Below are 23624 nucleotides of genomic sequence, written 5' to 3' on the forward strand. Positions count from 1 at the left end.
TAAACTTAAAAAAAATCAGAATAAATGTACTCAATTATTGAATGAACTTAACCTGAGACAGAATTCCAGTTTAAAAAAACAGAAACCATTTTTACATTCATATCAAAAGATACAAATACTTAAAAGTTGTGTTATTCTCAAAATTGAGTAAGCATCAAAATTAATAAAATGTTGAGAAACAATTTTTCCCACAAGAAATCTAGTCACATTAGTAAAAATATTCAAAACAAAGTTAATATCCAATTTTGCAGGAGGTATATAAAATCAAGAAATGCACAGAGTTCAAATAGCAAAAAAACAAAAACCTAAACAATCAGTGAACTAAAGAATTTGAAGTTATATGAATTTTGTATTACTGATTTGAATTGATCAGATGAGTGTAACCTGAGAATCTAAAAATACAGATATGAGCCTTAACAACTAAGGCATCCTAATATTAAATGGTCAATAATGCAAAAGGCTAAAAATATATATCTTAATATTAAACTTCTTAGATTCATTATTTTCTAAAATGCATGTCTGGTGTTCCAGAGCATTCCAACTGATTAAACAAAAAAGAAAGACAGAATGAGAAATAAACTTTCCAAGCCTAAACCTAGTTTTTTTCCAGGCTACTTTACTTCAGTTTTCATCAATAAACTGGCAAAACTGACAAGAAAAGAAATGAGATGTACACTGCTTGATCCTTTGTATAAAAAAATTAATACTTTGAATCTTCCTATTTGTGTATGTTTTACCTAAATGTCCCAAATTAGTGTTCTCTGACTAAATTCAAGGAGTCAATGCAAATCTTAAAACGTCTTGGCCAATCAGTAATTATATGCTTGGTATATAAGATTTGTTTTAAGGTTTAAAATGTGGTGTCCGGACGCCTTGGTGGCTCAGTGAGTGGGTTAAGCCGCTGCCTTCAGCTCAGGTCATGATCTCAGGGTCCTAGGATCAAGTCCCACATCAGGCTCTCTGCTCAGCAGGGAGCCTGCTTCCCTTCTGTCTCTCTCTCTCTGCCTGCCTCTCTGCCTACTTGTGATCTCTGTCAAATAAATAAAATCTTTAAAAAAAAAAAAAAAGACTATTTCTTCTTAAATAAGGATAACAACAATCACCTCCCATGGTTGTTGAAAGGATTAAATAATATATCATGTGATTATCACAATGCCAGTCAGAAAAAAATATGTGCTCAATATTAGCTCCCACATTCAAACACATTTCAAACACAGTGATAACAGAAAACCAAAAGACTAGAATGCCCACTTTGTTTTACATCTTATTTTTTACCATAGAAATTGATATACTTCTACTTATTAGTAAAAATTAATGTGTTCAGCTTCTAATTCTGTAATAATTCTTACTCATCTTTCACAATTTGATAAAAATGATGGACTTTTTCCTCCCAAAATACGTACACGGTATTTTGCCTCAAGTTAGGGACACTAACAGATTCCCTAAAGCTAGACTAAAAACTGTTCTATCTATTTTAAAAAATGTAATTCAAATTAAATAAAGTTTAAAAATTCAGTTCTTTTCAGTTACACTGGCCACATTTCAAGTGCTCAATAGCCATATGAGGCTATGTGGTAATACAGTTACAGAACATTTTTATCATCTCAGAAAACTTCTATCAGATAGGGCTATTCTGGAGTATTAACACAGCATGTTACATAAAATTACTTTATCTCTGTTTTTGTTTTTGTTTTAGTTTTGAAGTAGATTCTCAACAGAGACTGTGGATATTTTCCCCACAACCGAATCCCCAAGGTCCAGCACATAATAAGCATTCAATAGGTATCTAATAGCTAACATTTTCCTGCTTTGGTTATACTAATTCATCAAAAATTAATGGTAAAGACCTGAGCTGAAAGAACTCAACAGGTATATAAATACAAGTATATAAATACTTTGTTTAAAAAAAAAAAAACAAAAACAGATCAACTTTTATATATACTCTCAACTGATAACTTCTAAAACCTAAAGCCAATATGGGCTCCCCAATATGTAGACTAAATTTTTTGCATTTTGGTTAAACATAAAAATCTTAAGCCTTGTCTATAGCCTACTCTATTCAAGAATGAGAAAATGCTTACTCTAGCTAAAGAAGTATTATTACCCCTATATGGTTTTTCACTATCCCTATACGGTTTTTTCCCTAGATAGAACAGTTGGATAACTTATTTTTAAATATTATGTATATATTCACACACAGTATCTTAACAAAATATTTTAAAAATTCACCAAATTTTATACCTTAAAGATTATGGCATTAAAACTTTAGAAAACCTATTTCCTTTTCATGTATCATGAATCAAGACAAAACTGCTGCTATACACAGAACAGTAAAAGGTCTAATAATAATCTTGCACTTACACGGCCACATTTTTTCTAATGGTATACTCATCCAAATCGTCATCAGAGCTGCTATCAGTTGCATCAGAATCCAGACCTTCTTCAACATGAGACAACAGCCCTGTAGCAGACAGTGCAAATCTTTGGATTTCTGCAGCTGTACACCGTGCAAAGCCATTTTTCGTATCCCTCCACAACTTATTCTCTGCAGTCAACATGTTGACTTCTGGATTAATTTCAGTGCAATTAGATAAACTGCTATCCAAAACTGTGGTAGGTTCATGAAAGATCTTCATTTGGGGGAGTTGATGTTTCAGAGAAAATTCCATTTGTTGACCATAGTGCTTAACAACATGCTTTGCCAGAAGCATCTGCAAATGTTTCTGAGTTCTTCTAGCCTGGCTAAGTAAAATTTTCTGTTTACTTACACAATGAAGTAAACGAGCGTTCACTTCCTCCTCTTTCTCAGCAACTGAGAGACTAATAGGCACATTGGAGTGGCCAGGCCCAATTTTCTTTTGAGCACAGTGCAATAAACCCTTTTTAATTTCAGCATCAGTAACTTTATCCAAAAGTGCACTCTTTGGGTACCATTTGCAGTTTTGCAGTTGTACTTTATCTACATTAGTGTCTTTGGTTATATTTGAATCCAAAATAATTTGTACATCTGTCATGCACTGGCTTGTGGTATCTGACAGCACTTCCTTTTTGATGAACTCTTCAGAATGAGAATGACAGATTTTACTAAGCTGAATGTTGCTGCCATTACACAGTATGTTTTTCAGCTTATTGCAGTTGGGTTCCCCTAATTTCCTTTGTTTGTAACTCTCACTGTATTTATTTAATGCAGAATTAGAACTCATTAAAAGAACAGTCTGATAATGTTTTGAAGACTGAGAGGAGCCAAAATGTTTTAAATTCACAAAGTTAGTGTTAAGAGTAGGTTCAGGAGTTGGAAATCCCAGCATCTGAGACAAAGTGTCTCCCTTGAGCTTTTCATCTACAGTTCTTGCACTTTCCATGCATAGCATCTTGTCGGACTCCATGGTACTTGATATAGATGAAAAGCAGATACCCTTTGTTGCTGCCTCCCTCAGAGCTGGGGTCATGGCGAATCCTGCAGGTAATTACTGGAATCCTAAAATAATGTAAAAACAAATGATCAAATATCTAGAAAAAAGGTTTATGCTTACACTTTTACCAAGGGCAACATTTTCAATGTTTCTGATTAAAATGTGAATGGAACCAAACTCCTCCTTTATTTCCCAACTCCTAACAATATCTATGTTCTTTCCTAATTCATAAGGAATTCAACAAAGACTAAACTATTCTTGACTCTGACTGTGGGCCCAATACCAAAAACTCCAATTAAGAGTGCACACAAACTACCTAGAACAATAAGTATTAGACAAATACTTGTGGATGTACTGCGATTATATTTCAAGATTCCCTTTTCTCCTTTTCTTTTTTTTTTTTTCCTGGATAATGTTTAGTGAAAAGCAAAAGAAAAAAATTCCAACCTGAAATCTGGAAATTAAAATATTTGAAAATGTGACCCAATCCCATACCTTCAGCCAAAGTAAGAACTATTTACCTTTATAAAAGCTGCTCAAAACCTCCATTTCTCAAATTTCACAATCAGAACAGTATAAATATTAACTAAAATAAGTTAAATAATGTGAAAAGATGTAACTAAACTACAAGCAAAAAAGTTTAATTTCACAACTGTTAAAAATAATACCACAAAAACTTGTTAAATCTTCAATGCAAAAAAGTTTTTTGTGAAAAATATCTGCAATAATTTTTTTCCCTTTTCACAAACAGATAAGTGTAAGTTAACCTTATAAAAGCTTTTACTCCTGCCTGGAAGATAGTGGGGACTATAACAAATGACTGCTAAAAATTTATCCCATAATTAAACAAACTCCATTATATTTTATCAAAAGAAAAAGCATAAGGCCATACAGTCTGATTCACTGAAAAAACTAACCTTCTACCACTGAAAATTTTGAAGGCTAGTGAAAAAAAAATTATACCATTAATAATTATGAGTTTTGTAAGATACTCTAGAATGATACTCCATAATTTTTGTTTCAACACATGACAATTAATAGTCATTTAAATGCCCATACTCCCATTCTGTATGTCCCCAGGTGCTAATTGTAACTCTATAACCTTCATTTTTATGTGAAAACACAAAACCAAAAGGGGACTGCTTACAAAGACTAGCAAGAATGATAAAAGAGAAAAAAGTTACAAAGGCTTCAATGCAGTTAGAAAAGAAAAATACACAGTGTGGTTTGTTTTTTTTTTTTAAGATTTTATTTATTTATTTGACAGAGATCACAAGTAGGCAGAGAGGCAGCCAGAGGGGTAGGGGGAAGCAGGCTCCCTGCTGAGCAGAGAGCCCAAAATGGGGCTCGATCCCAGGACCCTGGGATCATGACCTAAGCCAAAGGCAGAAGCTTAACCCACTGAGCCACCCAGATGCCCCCAAAATACACAGTGTTAAAAGCAAGTTATAGAAAGAAGACTTTGGCAATATATATAATAAAAAAGAATTCATACCAGAATATATAAAGAACTCCTACAAATGAGCAAACTGGTCAGGCACTTCACAGATGACATCCAAAGGATCATTAACATATACTCAATCTTATTAGTAATGAAGGAATTATAGATTAATAAAGTAAGAGACTAGTTTTCCAATCACTAAATTGAAAACAATGTTTTAGGGGCTCAGTTGATTAAGCATTTGCCTTCAACCCAGGTCACAGAGCTGGGGGTCCTGGGACAGAGCCCTGCATTGGGCTCCCTGCTCAATGGGGAGTCTGCTTCTCCCTCTCCCTCTGCCCCTCCACCCCACTCATGCTTTGTCGCTCTCTCTCCTCTCAAATAAAACTTAAAAAGAAAATTGTGTTCTAAGTCTGAAATACCACTTATGAAAATGCTGTAAGATTTCTCAAATCTATTTGGACTATAAGTTGATTCAGCATTTGACAATAATGCAGAAAATGTATTTGTCAGGGTGAGTGGGTGGTTCAGTGGTTAAGCATCTGCCTTTGGCTCAGGTCATAATGTCAAGTCCTGGGATCGAGCCCCGCATTGAGCTCCCTGCTCAGCAGAAAGTCCACTTCTCCCTCTCCCATCCTCTCTGCTTGTGTTCACTCTCTCTGTCAAATAAATAAATAAATAAAATCTTTAAAAAAAAAGAAAATGTATTTGTCATAGGTGCATAAGATAGCACTATTCGTTAACAGCAAACTATTCTTTCAAAGCAACCTACATATCTAACAGTAAGAGAATGGATAATAAAACAAGACGGAATACTATCCAGCAGCTAAAAAGAATGACCTAACTCTATATATACATACAAACATGGACAAACCTCAAAAAGAATATAAAGTTTTTTTTAATGGCACAATATACTACCAAATAAATAAAATACAAATACAAGCTCTCTTTGCTCCATCTACTGTGAGAATAAAGATCATTCTCAGCCATCAGACTGTCAACATTCCAGAAAATGTCAACATTGCCCTGAAGGGACACACTGTTTATTGTGAAGGGTCCCAGAGCATCAATACAGAACTCAATCTCAGGGCACCTGGGTGGCCCAACTGGTTAAGTGCCTGCCTTTGGCTCAAGTCATGATCTCCAGGTCCTGGGATGGAGCCCCACATAGGGCTCCCTGCTCAGCGGGGAGTCTGCTCTCTTTCCCTCTCTCTCTGTCCCTCCCCACTGCTCGTTCTAATTTTAAAAAATTAAAAAAAAAAAAAAAAAACCTCAATCTCCTTGGAAAGATAAAGAAGAGGTTCCAAGATGACAAATAGTGGGGAAACAGAAAAGAACTGGCAGTTGTTCACACTATCTACAGTCATGTACAGAACATGAGCAAGGGCATTACAATGAAATTCTACCACAAGATGAGGTCTGTGTATGCCCATTTCCCCATCAACATTGCTATTCAAAAGAATGGTTCTCCTGTCGAAACTGAAAATTTCTTGGGTGAAAAATATATCCTCAGAGTTTGGATGAGGCCAAGTGTTGCTTGTTCAGTATCTCAAGTCCAGAAAGATGACTTAATTCTTGAAGTAACACCGAACTTGTATCAAACTCAGCTGTTTTGATTCAGCAAGCCACAACAGTTAAAAACAAAGATATCAGAAAATTTTTGGATGTTTTCCATGCTTCTCAAAAAGGAACAATTTAGCAAGCTGATGAATAAGATCTGGTTGTCCAGCTACAGAAACAGCAGTATACTGGATGATTTTTCAGACTTACTTGTGGTTATTTCAAAGATTCAATAAAACCTCTACTGATTCAGAAAAAAAAATACAAACACAAGACCACACCACATACATGTGCATGTGTGTTTATGTGTTTGCAAGAATATAAAATGAACCTGGGGTACCTGGGTGGCTCAGTGGGTTAAGCCTCTGCCCTCGGCTCAGGTCTCGATCTCAGGGTCCTGGAATCAAGCCCCACATCAGGCTTTTTGCTCAGCTGGGGGCCTGCTTCCCCCTCTCTCTCTGTCTGCCTCTCTGCCTACTTGTGATCTCTCTCTCTGTCAAATAATAAAAAAAAAAAAAGAACCAGAAAAACACCCACCAAATCTGTAACAGTAGTTGCACATCAGGTAAGATCCATAAAACAGAACAAAGAGTGGTGGTTTAAGAGAAGCTGAGTTTCAACTATAAACTTTGTTACCTGGGTGAAAAAGACTTAAATGCAAAATGAACAAATGTTAATGGTTATTAATTCTGTGTGATAAAAATATAAATGTTTGGGGGTACCTGGCTAGCTCAATCAGTAAAGCATGCAACTCTTGATCTCAAGGTCATGAGCTCAAGCCCCATGATGGGCATAGAACTGACTTAAAAATATAGAGAGATGTTTGCCTTTTTTATACTCAAAAAATGAAGTAGAGATTTCTGTATAATTCTCTCCCCAAAATCTGTATATCTCAAAATTTTCTAACTTTATGAGAAATATTCTATTATCTTCTACTCAATAAACATCTACAATAGTATTTAGATATTTATCTGCTTCCTAAGGAAAACTGTGTTAATCACAGATGAAGTAGGCATATTTAAAAGACACTAGACTCTATCCCCTCCCTACCTACCTTCTCTCTCCCAAAAATCTGAACAAGGCTCTAGGGACATATTCAAAGTGGATAACAGCAGGGGCAGAAGGTAAAATATCATGAGGCAGCAGAGTTCATCTTAGCCCTGGATAAACTAAATTTAAGGGAAAACTAAAAATAAGAGGCATAAATAAATAAATATTAATCAAGAACTATAATTAGTAGCCAAAAAATATGTACATTTACACTGGTTTAGGGGCATTTATGGTAGAGAACTAGAATAAAATACACACAAAAAACTCTGGTGAGATCTCTAGGGCTTACTTGGTACAATAGGCAGTTTCTAAAATGATCTTAATAATCCCCATATCCTGGTACTCATGCCCTTATGTAATCCTTTCCTCCTGAGTATGGACTGGATTTGCTAACTTGCTTCTAGCAAACAGAATGCAGGAAAGGTAATGGGATATCACTTCTGAGATTAGGTTACAAAGAGGCTGTGGCTTCCATCTTGTCACCCTCTCTCACTCTGTGATGCCAGCTGCCATACTGTGAGCTGGAAGACCCACATAGCAAAGAACTCCTGTCTCTGGCCAACAGTCAGCAACTACCTAAAGCCTGACAAAAGTTAAGTGAGTAATGTGAGAAGTAGATCCTTCCCCAATCAAGCCTTCAGATGACAGAAGCCCCAGCCAACACACTGACTGTAGCCTTGTGTGAAGTCCTGAGCCAGAAGCACCCAGCTAAGCCATGCTTAGATTCCTGACCCACAGAAGCTGTGAAATAAAGACATTAAATTGGGGGCCCATTTGTTACATTGCAATAGATAACTAATACACTTGGATATGAAGACTTTTGAGTTCTAGTCTCGGGAAAGCCCATCCATTCTAGTTCCAGTACTAGGATACCAAGAAGTTCCTCTATATTATATTCCCAAGTGTATCCTTATGAAAATTTCAGCCTGAAAGTCTTTCTACATTACAACCAAAAGAAACTCATGCATTCTGATGTCTCCTATAAATAAGAGATTGAATTATGTTCATGTAGTCTTTATTTTATGGGATATAACATGGTGATTGATTTTCAAATATTGAATCATCCTTGTTTCCCTGGAATAAATCCCATTTAATGTTTAGTTTTATCATTAAACATAGCGCATTATCCTAATTTTTAAAATTACTGAAATATGTGATCATTACATATAACAAAGTATCCTAATTGATTACTCTAAACTCTACCATTTCTGACTTCCTCCATATTACATACACTACACTTAACATTAACATTTCCAAAGATCTATAAAGGCTTGGATTTTTGACTGTTTTGTTAACTACTATGTGCATCCCTCTTTTTATTAGACTTCACTCTATTGCACTTTGCAGATAGTGGGGTTTTTTGTTTGTTTTTATTATTTTACAAATTAAATGTTTCTGGCAACCCTGCATCAAGCAAGTCTATCTATCAGTGCTGTTTTTCAACAGCATATGTTCACTTCATGTCTCTGTGTCACATTTTTGTAATTCTCACAATATTTCTTTTTTTTTTAATCTTTCACAATATTTCAAACTTTTTCATGATTATTATATTTGTAATAGTGGTCTTGATTAGTGATTATGACTCACCAAAAGCTCAGATGACAGTTAAAGTTTTTAGCAACAAACTATTTTTTAATTAAGGTTATGTACAGCTGACCTTTCAACAATGCAGGGGTTAGAGATGCCAACCACCAACACAGTTGAAAATCCATGTATAACTCTAACTCCTCCAAAACTTTACTAGAAGCCTCACCAACTATATGAACAGTCAAATAACACATATTTTATATGTATAATATAGTGTATTATTACATTAAAGCTAAAGGAAAGAAAATGTTACAAAAATCATATGATAAAGTACATTAACAGCATTATATTTATTGGGGGAAAAAAATTGGCGTATAAGTGGACCCAGAGGGTTCAAACCTATGTTGTTCAAAAGTCAAGTGTATCTTGTTTTTTCAGACATAATGCTATTGCATACTTAATAGACCACAGTGTAGTATAAACATAACTTTTACATGCACTGGGAAGCAAAAAATTCATTTAACTTACTTTATTGCAATATTTGCTTTGCTTTGCTGGTCTAGAGCTGAACACACAATAACTCCAAGGACCATCAACGTGAAAAAGTATCTGACATATGGCAGATGCTCAGTAAATATCTGGTGAATAAGTAAGTGTTTACCATTATGCTCAGAATAATATCCAAAGTCGCCCTTTCCACGGCCTACAAAGTTCTACGTTATCAGGTCCCTGATTACTTCAGGGACACTCCAGCAACACTCCAGCAACACGGGCCTCTGTGCTATTCTTGAAACACACCAGATAGTCCCTGCCTCAGGGTCTTTGTACTTGCAATTCTCTCAGCTTGGAACAATTTTCCACAGATAATACGGCTGGCACCCTCCATTCATATTCTGCTCTACAATCCCCTCATCAGAATCTCAGCTTGACTAATATATGTAAAATAGCCACTCAACTCATGACACTCCATTCCCTTATAATGCTTATTGTTCCTGATAGCCATGATCTGATATTTTGTTACATTCTAGTGAGGAATTTATTTTAAGAGCAGACCTAGATTTTGGTCAAGGTTCCAACTGCCAGCACTTAAAACAATGCCTGGTATACAACTGCCAGCTATTTGCTGATTGAATTAATAAACAAACAAGTGAGTCACGATTTTGAAATGTGTTCCAAGATTTAAGTAGTAACAAATCATAACACCTATTTCAATTATTATTTTTAAAATAAATGTTACAAGCAAAGCAATATATAAAAATAATGCCTCACCACCAAATGTGGTTTTCCGTTAGTACATACTGGCTCAATATTTTTTTTAAGATTTTATTTATTTATTTGACAAAGAGAAATAGTGAAAGATGGAACACAAACACAGGGGAGCTGGAGAGGAAGAAGCAGATTCCCTATTGAGCAGAGAGCCTAATGTGGGTTGATCCCAGGACACTAGGATCATGACCTGGACTGAAGGCAGACACTTAACAACCGAGACACCCTTTTTTATCTTTTTTTTTTTTTTTAAGATTTATTTATTTTAGACAGAAAGTGAATGAGCAGGGGGAAGGGCAGGAGGAGAGAGAATCCTGAAGCAGACTCTCCACTGAGCACAGAGCCCAACAGGGGACCAGATTCCACGACCTTGAGATCATGACCTGAGCCAAAATCTAGACTCAGCCACTCAATCCGACTGTGGCTCGATATTACTTTAAAAAAACAATCACTGGGAGTCCATGGGTGGCTCAGTTGGTTAAGCAACTGACTCTAGATTTTGGTTCAGGTTATGATCTCAGGGTTGTGAGATAGAGCACCACATCCGGCTCTGCACTGAAGGTGGAGTCTGCCTAAGATTCTCTCTCCCTCTCCCTCTGCCCTTCTTTCCCACTCCCACTCGCACTTGCTCACTCCCTCTTAAAATAAATAAATAATAATTTATATTCACCATATTAAACAATTAAAAAATAGGGACACTCGGGTGACAGGGAACACCCTAAATGGAGTGATAGGCTGTGTTCATGGATTAAATTATCGAACTTTGTTTCAATGTCAATTCTTCTTTAAAAATCTATAGATTCAACACAATCCCAATCAAAATCTTTGCAGAATTTTTTGCTAATATCAACAAGCTGATTCAAAAATTCACGTGGAGGGATACCTGGGTGATTCAGCCAGTTCAGCGTCTGCTTTTGGCTCAGGTCATGATCCCAGGGTCCTAGGATAGAGTCCCAACATTGGGCTCCTTGTTCAACATGGAGCCTGTGTCTCCCTCTGCCTGCAACTCCCCTGCTTGTGCTCACTCTCTCTCTCTGACAAATAAATAAATAAAATTAAAAAAAAATTAATATGGAAAAGGCAAGGAACTAGAAACCAAAACATGAAAAAGAACAAAGCTGAAACTACCTATCTACTTAGTCAAAATAAATGCGGCACTGACAAAAGAATGAACACGAAATCAATAAAAGAATAGAGAGCTCTGAAACAAACCAGCACACATATGGTCAACTGATTTTTGACAAAGATATAATGGCACTTCAGTGTAAAAAGACTAATTTGAAACAAATGGCTCTAGAACACAATAAGACATCCATTTTCAAAACACTGAAACTTAACCCATATCTCATAGGATATGCCTTATATAAAAAGGGTCACATCAGAATGGATCATAAACCTAAAAGTTAAACTTAAAATCAGAAAACTTCTAAAACATACACGGAAGAAAATCTTTATGATACTGGGTTAGACAAAGATTTTTTTAAATAGGACATCAAAACCATTACTTATAAAATTGATTAACTAGACTTCCTCAAAATTAAATACTAAACATAAGAAACTATTTAAAACATAACAATTTATGTATAAGATATATATTCAAGTTAGTAGAAACCAAATGTGCTCCTGGAAAGATAATGAGTTTACCATTCAAGTTAGCTTAAGTGATGGCTTCAACCATTACACAGTTTTAAACTGTAATTATTTTTCATCACTAACTATTTCATTGTTATGCATAACAGACAACTGGTTAGAGGCAGAATACATAAGGAATACTGACTTAAAGCATAAAACAATGAATTCTGCAAATTGACTTCAATAGTGACTGATGTTGATTTACCTCAAAGTCCATGTTCTTGAGTTTTCAGACTATGGCAGCAGTCAAGGGTTCAAAATACTGTAGCTTTTTTCCCCTTGGGAGTACATATTATAGGATGTGTTGATGTGAACTGTAAAAAACTGTAATTTTCTTGCAACGCTTTTGGAATGATATCTATTTCTAATGTTTATTATACAGAGTTTTAATGATGGTTGCTTTTTTTCCTTTTTAAGGAAAAAAATGGCTTAAAAAATTTTAAAGGGTTACAAATACCAAATACAAAAAATGTCAACACATTAAAAAATTAGTTCCATTAGTTCTATAAAGTGCATTCCACACAATCGCAATTGTTTTATAGCACTTAAAGGTGTCTCCAGTATTTCAGAAGTCAATTAAAAAAAAATAAGACAGTAAGACTATCTAGCCTATCTAGCTACAAGTCAAGTCATCTGGTTTTCATTTGAGTATAAAAACTATCCACACCACAACATGTTATTTATAGAGAAGTGCTTGTGAATGGCAGCTGAAAACTTATTTCACTTTTTAAAAACAAAACAAAAACTTCCCAAAATTACCAAAATAAAAGTTTAAAAAAAGAAATAGAAAAATTGGCTTTCAAAAAGCAGAAAATGAAGAAATGGCCAACCTTAAGTCATAAATATAGTTTTGTCTATTTTTGACAGAAGCTAGATTTGTAACCCCCATTTAATATATATTTAGTATAAAACTGAACATTTGGCAATTCAGTTAATACATATTAATTGAGCAAATATAACAAACACCCTCTAAGTTACTAGAAAGATGACTGTGAACATGAAAGATAAAGTTTCTATTCTCAGAGAGCTTACATGCTAGCAAATGGTAGCTAACTATACAGTAAACAGACAAAAAACAAACAAAGAAACAAGTAAAAAGGGTTCCCCAGTGTTCTTATAAAAAACTAAAGAGTGATATAGCCTGTCAACATTCTGACAGGAGTTACTTTGGATTTTAAGATGAATGAAGGCCTTGTGTTGGTGACATAAGCTCTGAGAGCTGCAATGATAGCAATAAACCAACCAAGATTTGGGGGTTAAGAGCCTTCCAAGGAAAAAAGCCAACTAATAAAATGCTTTAAAGCAGGAATAATTTTGGTGTGTTTGTGGAAAAAAACAACAACAACAAATATATCTAGAATATAATGAGCCAGAGAGACAAAGTAAGAGGAAATAAGATCAGAGAGGCAAATGGTTGCCAAGACATTTTATGTAAGTCAAAGGAAAACCACTAAAGGTATTTGGATAAAGTAGTAACATGATCTAATTTACATTTATATTTTTAAAAAACTACTCTAGCTGTTCTATCAGGAAAAGGTTTCTTTAGGAGAAAGAATGGAAGTATCTTCCAAGAAAACAAGGAGGGAGACCAATTAAAAAGCTGCTTGAAGTAATCTAAACAAGAGATAGTACCAGTGCCTTGGGACTGGTGAGGTAGTAGTAGTAGAAATGAAAATGGATGAATCTAAGATACATTTCAAGGTAGAATTTACAAAACTTTTGACAACCAAGATTTTATAGGGCCTAAGGTAAAGGAAGCAATTACCTATGACTCTTAGATTTTTGGGTTGAGCAACTGAGTAGTCAGTGACGCTATTTTCTGAAACGGAGAAAACTTGAGAAGACAGAAGGTTGAGGGAGAAAAATAAAAAGTTCTGTTTGGCATATGTTGATTTTGAAGTACCTATTAACCATCCAAGTGGAAGCAGTCAGATAAACAAGTCTAGAGTTCAAGCAAGAATTCAGAGAGATTCATTTTTGGGAGTCACTGGTTATAGTGTTTAAAGCCAAAGGGCCAGAAGAGTTTATCTAGGGAGAGAGTACAGGTAAAGAAGGGAAAGGAGTCCACTATCAGGGCCTGGGGTTCATTCACATTTGGGGAGAGGTAAAGGAGGAAGCGCTACCAAAGAATAAGAGCCCTAAAAGACCAGTCAGTGAGAAGGAAATTCCAGAGTACATGGCAATTGAAATCCTGCAGTATTTAAAAATACATTAAGAAAACAGGGGCAGCTCTATCAAATTTGACAATGAAGTCTAATAAAATAAGGAAAACAAAGTGACACATGATATATTACTCTCTAAGCAATCTGTTGAAAAGCCTTGCTTTTTCTCAGTTAAAAGTAAATTAAAAGAATGGCCAACCCCAGCCCCATCTAGCCATCCTGTCCTACATAAAAAGGGAAAAAAACTAAGAGACTTTTGTGCAGTTCACAGCCCAGGGGCACAGGCTTCCTAAAAGACAGGCCTAACCATCAGCCTACAGAATGCTTCTCCAAGGAGAAACCTGGGTGGCTCAGTCAGTTAAGCATCTGACTCTTGATTTCAGCTCAGGTCATGATCTCGTGATTTCAGGCTATTGAGACTGAGGCCCATGTCAACTCCACACTTAGCCAGGAATTTGTTTGGGATTCTATCCCTCTTCCTCTCCCCTGACTCATGCTCTCTCTAAAATATGCTTCTCCAACATCTTACTAAAGGCTTATTTATTGGAGTTCATTTTACCCAGGACATCATGTCCTCTTTTTCAACAAGAAATTATAAGGCATATTAAAAGGTAAAAAACACAGATTGAAGAGACAGAGCAAGCATCAGAACCAGACTCAGATATGGCAGGAATGTTGGAATCATGAAACTGTAAATTTAAAAGAACTTAAACAAGTTTGATTAATTTGCTAAGGCCCCTAATGGAAAAAGTACACAACATGCAAGGATACATAATATAAACAAAGAGATGGAAATTCTAAGAATCAAACAAGGAATTAGCGAGAGATCAATAATACTGTAACAAAAATGAGAAGACCTTTGATGGACTCATTGGGAAACTGGACATGGCTGAGAAGGGAATCTCTGAGCTTGAGGACATGTCAAGAGAAACTTCCAAAACTAAAAAGTAAAGAGAAAAAGACAAAAACAAACAAACAAAAAGCCAGAATAGAATATCCAAGAAGTGTGGGACAACTACAAAGTGTGTTTACATTTAATGGGAATACCAGAAGCTGAAGACAAAAAAAGAAGAAATACATGAAGCAGAAACAACGAAGAATTTCTTTAATGTCAGACATCAAACCACAGATCCAGAGAGGTCAGAGAACATGAACAAGACAAATGCCAAAAGTAAATTAAACAGCATATATCACTGGATAAATGAACCATTGTATTAAAATTGTATTACATAAATCTGCTGTATACTTACAACAAATTTATGTAATACAATTTTAATACAATGGTTCATTTAAAACAAAAGCCACATGAAGGCAGGGTTTGAATGTTTTTACTCAGTGCTGTGTCCTAGAACACTGTTTGGCACATAGCAAGCAGGCCCTTAGCAAATATTTCTTCAATAAATAGCTTCAAAAATAATAAAATTATACTTGACCCTTAAAAAACATGGGTTTGAATTGTGCAGGTCACTTATATATGCAGAATTTTTTTTCAATAAATACAATACTCTAAACACATTTTTTTAATGATTCAATCACGTTCTTTTCTCTGGCTTATTTTATTGTAAGAACAGAGTATATAATACACAAACAAAATATGTGTTAATCAGCTGTATTATAGGTAAGGCTTCCAGTCAACAGTAGGCTATTAGTATGGGGGGAGTCAAATGTTATACATAAATTTTCAACTGTATGAAGCGTCAGCACACCTAATCCCCACATTGGTAAGGCGCCAACTATATTTTTAAATGTCTAGAAAGGAGGTTCATGGGATGTTTTATTATGAAAGGAGTCTTAAAGTTAGGAAATATTAGTATAGAACACTGCTGTCCAACAGAAATATGATGTGAGTTACATATTTTATATCTGCTACTAGACATATTTTAAAAGTAAAAAAAAGAACATAAAATTAATTTTAATTTATTAAAATATTATTTCAATCTGTAATCAATATAAAAACATCTTGATGAAGTATTTTATGTTCTGTATGTGTGTTAAGTCACAAAATCCAATTTTTTTTACATTTAACTAACTCAATTTCAACTAGCCACATTTCAAGTGTTTGATAGTCCTATGTGGTTAAGGACTACTGTACTGGGCAGTACAAAGTATAAAGTATACAGTCCCCCCAATAAACAGGAATCAGCCATTAACTAAAATATCAGTCCCTAAAGTTCTTAGCCAAACATACTGTTTAGTATTTTTAGGCACCCATAATATTTCAAAATGTTCAAAAATATGGAAAAGACAAATACTTAAAAAGCTTTCAAAGCAGCAGCTTGATCTTCTTATGAATATTTAGTTTCTAATTATTCTGGTTTCCCATTATTCAGTTTCTAATCATGCACATAATTGTGCAAAAGTATTTGGATCTTAGCTAAACTAAGAAATTCTTTCTTGCTACTAAAATACTGTACTCTATTTATTCCAGGCACCATTTATTTCATATACACCTAAGATACTCAGCAAAACAGGTCCCTCTTCTAAGAATTTCGTATATATGACTTCAAAAAACCTGTAATGGACAAAACTGAGGGAAAAAACTCTTTTTGGCCACAAATACAGAGCTGAAATACTAAACTAACAGGATCTGCAAGCTAAGAAACCAACCATATCAGTACCCTTTCAAAGAAAGGAATTAGTCAGATTATCCTAATTATCTGTCAAGAAGCAAATGTTCTTGATACTCCAAAAGTCAACTATATTTCCTGAGCATGAATTTCACTTCTATGTTTTACAGCAAAGTTTTCAACTTACATTCCAGTTTTAATTAATTAATGAAAAAATTCTTTAGCACATACTCAGCCCAGAAATTTTAAGTGGCAAAAAACAAAACAAAAACTAATCTGTTATAAATCTTTTACAGATAATCCACCAAGTAAATAACCCTGCAGTGAACAGTGTCCAGATCTGAGAAGTCTCACAAAAAAATACCAACCAGAGAGAAAATTGCAGCCAGGCCAGCTGGTTTATGCTTTTAAATAATAAACATTTTAAAACTGCAAAGAATCAAAACTTTTTGTCTTTTCTTTTTATCCATATTAAACTTCATTATTATATAAATCAAACTGGTTCAGTAAAAAGTCTTTATCATAAATTCTAATTTTTGGTCTACAATTTAATCCAACACATACATTCATTGTGAATTAAGAAATCAGTTGTTACGTTACCACAAAGAAAGAGCTTTGCCCTGATGCATATAAAATGTTTCCATTAGAAACATGATCTTTTTTTATGAATCATACATATTTATGAATTTAGCATTAAATGTAAAATGGGCCTGCAGACATCATGAGATACAGAAATATTATGTCATCCCTCAAAAATCGCATGTACATAGTGAGATAATTATGATGTTAATTATCACTGAGTTGATCCCGACACGTAAATCAGGTCTTTACAATATGTAAGTCATATGTACCAAATAATATTTGGCATACATTCTAAAAAAAAAAATCAAAAGTTTGCTAAGCTAGTCTATCTTCAGAATTGAAACTGATAATCTAGATAATTTAGATAAGAACCACCCTTCCTCCTGAAAATTAACATTAAAAATTAAAGGCCAAATCTGATTTTCCACCCCCTATATTACTGCTCCAGATTTAACTATGATTTATATTCTAGCACGGGTTGGTATATTCCATACAGTCCGTGGAAAATAGCCTATTCAAATCCACCGTGAATATTAAATTTACTCTTTCAACTGGAATCTGGATAATCCCAATTCTCTTAAATGCAGTAACATAAACTAGGAACTACATTATCATGAAGGCAGATACATCCTTAAGTTTTAGGCAATAAAAATGGCCAACAGAATTTTGAGAGAGGAGACAAGCCTGAATAGGGACAAATACTAAATTATTTCCACAGTTACAACTTAAATGTGTTTCAGACATTTGATCCATTAGAATAACAGAAGAAGAATAAGAAAAAAAGACATTCCCCTAGCAAAGTATGACAGGCTCTTTCAAACATTACTAAAATATAAGACTCAAATTGTTAATTTGTAACTCAAAGGAAAAATCTAATTAAAACAGTAGAAGTAATGAGAGAAGAGTTTACACTGGTATCGTATTACTCTTCAAATATATAGGAATTAATGGAAGGTATAAATACAAATGTGTACGTTTTCATTTTCAAAGTGTCATGTTTTCAAGATTTCTTTGTTAAATATGGGCTTTCTCAATTTACAACAGAAAACACTGCAGTAATTGGCATGACCAGGGTACAGTTGGCTCAGTACTTTGTACTCAGTAATGTTTACAGCAAGAACTTCTTCCACTTTGAAAACTATCCCTAAAAAGGAATTCTCTTTGAAGACTAAAGGAATTTAATTAAAGATAAAGCCACTTGGGTGGCCACATAATACATCAAACAGATCATACTTCAAGCAGAATTATTACTATTCAGTTATAAGTGTATGACTCACAGGAATATAAATGAACAGTTGTTTTTGTGTGTGTGTACATCTGCTTGGATCCAGAAATGTACATTTGAAGTATACTATATTTGCTCCAATTTAATTTCATGTTGTTAAACACTGATTAATGATCTACACAAAAATTTTTTTAAAAAATTACTTCGAAAAACATGCTTAAGCATTCTTGGTCTTATAGGACCGAAACCAGATAATAAGTACAAAGCTCATTACAAATATTAACAAAACCTCAATATTATAAATGAATGCATTTTCTCTCAGTTCTGTAATACTTAGGAACTGTCACATCCATACAGAAATAAAATGCGCTTCCAAAAACCTAAACATATTACCAAGTATTAAAGACTTTCATTACTGTCTTCAGATTTTCATTATAGACTGTCCACAGGCAAGTACAATATTACCATTTTTATTAACATTTGCTGGTTATTTATCCTACATACAATATGGAGCCCAATTCACTGAAATCTCTCTTAAAACAAAATTTAAAAGGAAAAACAAACAAATCTTATGGAAATGATACACCCTCCTCGCCTTTTGAAACTGAATATAGAGCAAGTAATGTAAGATTGTACTGGCGATTCAGTCCTCCTTATGTACAGTGTTCCCTTTTAGTCCCACGATGCAGTCGGAGGACTTTTAGGATAGAGGTATAAGATGATATGCTTTAAAGTCAGTAAATGGGTTGCAAATTCCCTATGACCTGTCACTCTCTTGCAACAAGCCCCACTCCTTGAAGTTTATAACCTGTGAAACCCAACTGGTAAACAATCCTTAACACAATTCTAAACCCGAAAAAAAAAGCTTTCTGCCTCCTTTACAATCTAAAACTGTACAGACTAATACAAAAGGACATGAAAGGAAAATAACTGAATAAATGAAAATAAAAATAACAGATGATATACAAAGTTTACATGGTTAAGTCAAAGGCAGTAGAAGATATTATAGACAGTAATAGGTGGACTGTCAGGAACAATGTAAATAATAAAACAAAGGAACTTTAGACAGGTTTTTTTAAAAAAAATTACACAGAAAAGGCTACACGTGAAACTAGAATGATCAGAGTGAAATTCCATACAAGATAGATAAATGAAGAAAAGAAATGAAATAGTTTATCATGACAAATGGCATTAAAAAATGGATAAAACTCTTGGATAATGCAGCAGTTGAACATGAAAAGTCACTGGACCTTTTAGTAGACAACTGTGAGATCAGTGAGGCCCCTATCTGAAGGCAGAAGCACTCAAAGTAATCAATCAACAATAAAGGTATATCGCCAACAACGTACTGGTAAACCGAGTAAGACAAAAAAGACAGCACTTCCTGATCTTCCAGAAGTCAAAAGGGTAAGTATTAATAAGCCAATTGGCAAGTATTCATTGAGCACCCACTTTGTGATTTGCAACATGTCATATACGAAATATATTCTTCTCCTTGAAGCAGCTTACAGTAAATTAAGAAAACAGATATATCACAGACATAAGTGGAAAAATTTTAATGCAAATTAAAGCAAGGTTTTCTCTTTCAATACGAACACTAGACGATGAACAAGAACATAATGTGAGGCTGGCTCATATACGAGTATGAATTCATACAACATTCTGAAAGGTAGTTTGGTGATGTTCAAGAGCCTTAAACACACACACACACAATCCCAGACTCTGACCTGGTAATTTCTTTTAGATTTTGACCTAGTAATTTCTTTTACATATCTAAGGGGAAAAAAAAAATCTCAAAGATTTATGTAAAAGGCAATTCTCTATCATGAAGTTTATATATTAGCAAAACATCAAAAACATCCCAAACATCTACCAATAGGAAAAATTTAAAATATATTTACATGATACAATTTTAAGCAGCCAAATATAATTTTTCAAAGATTAATGACATGCGAACGTTTATGAGGTAGAATTAAATGAAAATATAACACATGAACCCCGTTATAGGAAAAATTCACAAATACACATAAATATTTAGAAATGCAAACTGTATTGTTATTTGCACTCATCTTTATTTTCCAAATTATTTTTAAATTATTTAAGAAAATAAGCAATTGTTATTTGAAAGGCATATAAAATATACACACAAAAGATAAATGTAAAAAATAAAATGTGATAGAATTGGGCTGGATTAAGAAAAATTTCATCTAAAAACAGTCTAGAAGCGCTGGGGAAGAGAAGTAATGATAATCTATCTACAAATAAATGATGGCAACCTTGACACTGATCTGAATAAATAGGTGAAAACTGAGGGAGAATCAAAGATAATAGCCACTACAAGAGATTTTGAAGATATTCAAATATATCCTATTTCATGATTCACTCAGTTTATACTCTTCCAGGATGCTGGATTATTTTTTAAAAAATTACTGACTTTTACTATAAACCCTGTCAATTCGCAATTTCTGTATTTTTGCAGTGTTGGTAAAAATTGTAAACTACTTCTACTAACAAGGTATTTTATTCTCATAACAATGTCTTAAAGCAGGGACAGTATTATGAAACTATTTACAAGACGCAACAAACATCGAGAAAAGAGGGGTTGTGACTTGCCCACGGAAACGGCCAGTGGAGAACTGGAAACAGTAGAAACCACTCAAAGCTCAACCTCTTTTTCAAGCCCTCCACATTCCAGAACACCAGGTTGTTCTCCAAGAGTGAATTATTTTTTAAAGCCACTTTCTCCGAGCCAAAAACACTGTCAGTTTTGTCTGCAGTACTGGTAAACCGACCACCAAGGTTTCGTTGGTAACAAAACTGCCCCATCCTGTATTTTTAAAACATTCCTACAGAACCAAACTCAGCGCGAAGTGAAGCCAACGAAGACGAAAGAAGTTACGGTTTTTAAATCTCACCAGCTGACTAGAGTTTGGGGAATCAAAAAGGAATGTGCTTCCCTCAGTTTAAAAAAAAAAAAAACACTTCAATCTCCACCACCCGCAGCCCCCCGCGGCGGCTCACAGCTGATCCGAGGGAAAGGGTGGAGTGGATGTGCGCCGCAGAGCCGGCGGGGAACCAACCAAAAACGAATCCTTTTCAACGTGAAAGACAAGAAGGTCCATCCCAGTGTCTCCCTCCCTGGATGCAAAGCTAACCGCTTCCTTTCTTTAATGACCAGAGAACAGCCTTCTCTTTCTTGCTACTCCTCACCACATAGCCTCAAATTTTCCTGCAGCGTCGGCCCCTTCAGAACACCAAGAAGAGACACAAACTTGGAAACACCACTGCTTATTAATTCTCTAACTCCTCTCCACCCCCATCTAATTCTGGAACACCAAAACAACGCTGCCTGAAATAAAGTATAAAATAAAGAAAACAAGGGTCGCATCCCACACAGACGCCTCCGCTTCAGAGCTTGCCCAAAACAGCAGACACCACAACCGCGCCCGAGGAGGTGCGGCCGCTAAAACAAGGGGCGGGCCCAGCAGACCACGTGTTCTGCCGTCTGCGCACGCGCCAGCCAAAACAAAAGGGAGGCCTGCCAAGCCCCTCCCCTGACTCCACGTGACCACTCCTAGGTCCGCCCCCACCCCTCCCTCCACTCCTCCTCTCCCCTCCCCTCAGCTTCTGCCAAGGCTGTTAGGTTTAGCCGTTTAAATTTGGCTGCCGTCCGACCCCTGCCCTAGAGCGCGATCCGGTGCCGGGACCCAGAGTCCAACAGCCCATAGGATTCGGGGGGCGAAGGGGCTGCCGTTCGGCTGCCTGGCCCGCAAGTCCACCCGGCGGTCTTTTCCGCTCTCCCCTCCCCGCCCGCCGCCGTCCCCGGCAGAGGAGACCCACCCCCCTCAGCCCGCCGCTGAGACGCCGGCCACTCGCCTGCTGGGGCGCCCTGGCTCCCCTCCGCCGCCGCACCTTCGGTCCGGCCGTGGTGGGGGCTGCTGAGGTGATCTCTAGCTGCCCGCCCGCCTCCCCCCACCCGGGGCGCCGCTGACTCGTCTCCAGAGCGCGCCCCGCTCCCGCCCCGGCCGCCGCCGCGGTTTAACAGTCCGCCCGCTGCCCGCAGCTCCGGGCGGCTCGGGGACGGAACCCTGCCGTGGTGGAGGGGCAGTGGGCGGGGCGCAACGCCAGCCAATGGCAGCGGGGGAGGGGAAGCGCCATGCAAATGAGTGCGGGTGGCGGGGAAACCCCGGCAGGGGGCGGGGCCTGCAGCGGCGGCTGAGAGCGTTCTGGAAGTGGCTGGAGCACGACGCCCGAACCCTGGTGCAGAGGCGCGGCGGCTCCTTGGGGGGTGGGTTCTTGGTCGTTCTCGCTTCCTCCTTACCTCTTCCCTTGCGAGCGGGAGGCGCGCGCACGGGCGCGCGTACACACACGCACACACACCACCCCCCCAAAAATCACGGGGGCGCGTACACACACACACACCACCACCACCACCCACCCACCCCAAAAATACGGGCGGGTGACTTCCCGCCCTTGCTTTGCTATTTCTGTGCTACCGTGACAGGGAAAGCAAAGAGGGGAAAGTCGGGCTGCATTAAGCCCTACCGCCCGCGCTCGGGCTGCGCGGGCTCCTGGTGTCCAGTCCCTCCCTCCGGCTCGAGGGGCAAGTTTTAACAAAGCTTTGTCACAGTTGCCAAATCTGTACTTCTCTGTGGGCTTGCTTGTATGTGTGCTCCGCGCTCAAATCCAAAGCCATAATTCTGTACGACACCCCCCAGAGGATCTAAAGTAGGGTGACAAATCTGCTTTGGATCCGGCTGGGTCGTTTTATGGTAAAAATCAGGAGCCGCCTGCTCAAGCATTTTAAAATCTGTGCAAAGCTGGTTTGAGTGGCGTTGGAGTTAACTCTCTTCTGCAGTAGCGCAGTCAAATAAATAAACGGGGTTTTGTGCGAAGATAGTTGGCCAGGGACACATAAAAACATTTCTGAGAGTCTCGCACCTGGCTCCACTCACCACTAAACTACTCCCGGCCATTTCCCCAGCCACACTCTCTCTCTCTTTCTCTCTCTCTCTCTCTCTCTCTTTTAAATAAACTGAGCACTAAATATAGCTCTTTAGATGATGTACTACAGCCTTTCTTAAGCACCTACTTTACACATGAAATGATTTAGGGAATAAAGCGCGCTCGAATTTTAGATCCAAAAAGACAATTGCCATTATTTCAACCTTATTAATTGAAGGACATCGGATGGTCGGA

General features: G+C 36.7%; 1 protein-coding gene and 1 pseudogene across 7 annotated transcripts in view; one reads left to right on the top strand and one right to left on the bottom strand.

Moving 5' to 3' along the window:
* The window catches only part of KANSL1L (KAT8 regulatory NSL complex subunit 1 like), a 137989-nt gene extending 115482 nt beyond the window's left edge, over window positions 1–22507 (bottom strand). For 3 of the 7 annotated variants that reach the window (XM_032354662.1, XM_032354661.1, XM_032354657.1), the window contains exons 1-2: window positions 22302–22507; window positions 2362–3478 (exon numbers count right to left, since the gene is read on the bottom strand). In XM_032354662.1, coding sequence (XP_032210553.1) covers window positions 2362–3449 — 1088 coding nt within the window. In that variant the 5' untranslated portion in view covers window positions 3450–3478; window positions 22302–22507. Of the gene's footprint in view, window positions 1–2361; window positions 3479–6951; window positions 7065–7468; window positions 7601–9519; window positions 10409–22301 lie in introns of those variants that run through there. The other 4 variants (XM_032354659.1, XM_032354658.1, XM_032354660.1 and 1 more) reach the window with 4 other exon arrangements.
* On the top strand, window positions 3448–6568 carry LOC116597037 (annotated as a pseudogene).
* Window positions 22508–23624: the final 1117 nt, after the last annotated feature.

The sequence above is a fragment of the Mustela erminea genome, chromosome 8 (genome assembly GCF_009829155.1).
Source record: "Mustela erminea isolate mMusErm1 chromosome 8, mMusErm1.Pri, whole genome shotgun sequence".
Taxonomy (NCBI): Eukaryota; Metazoa; Chordata; class Mammalia; order Carnivora; family Mustelidae; genus Mustela; species Mustela erminea.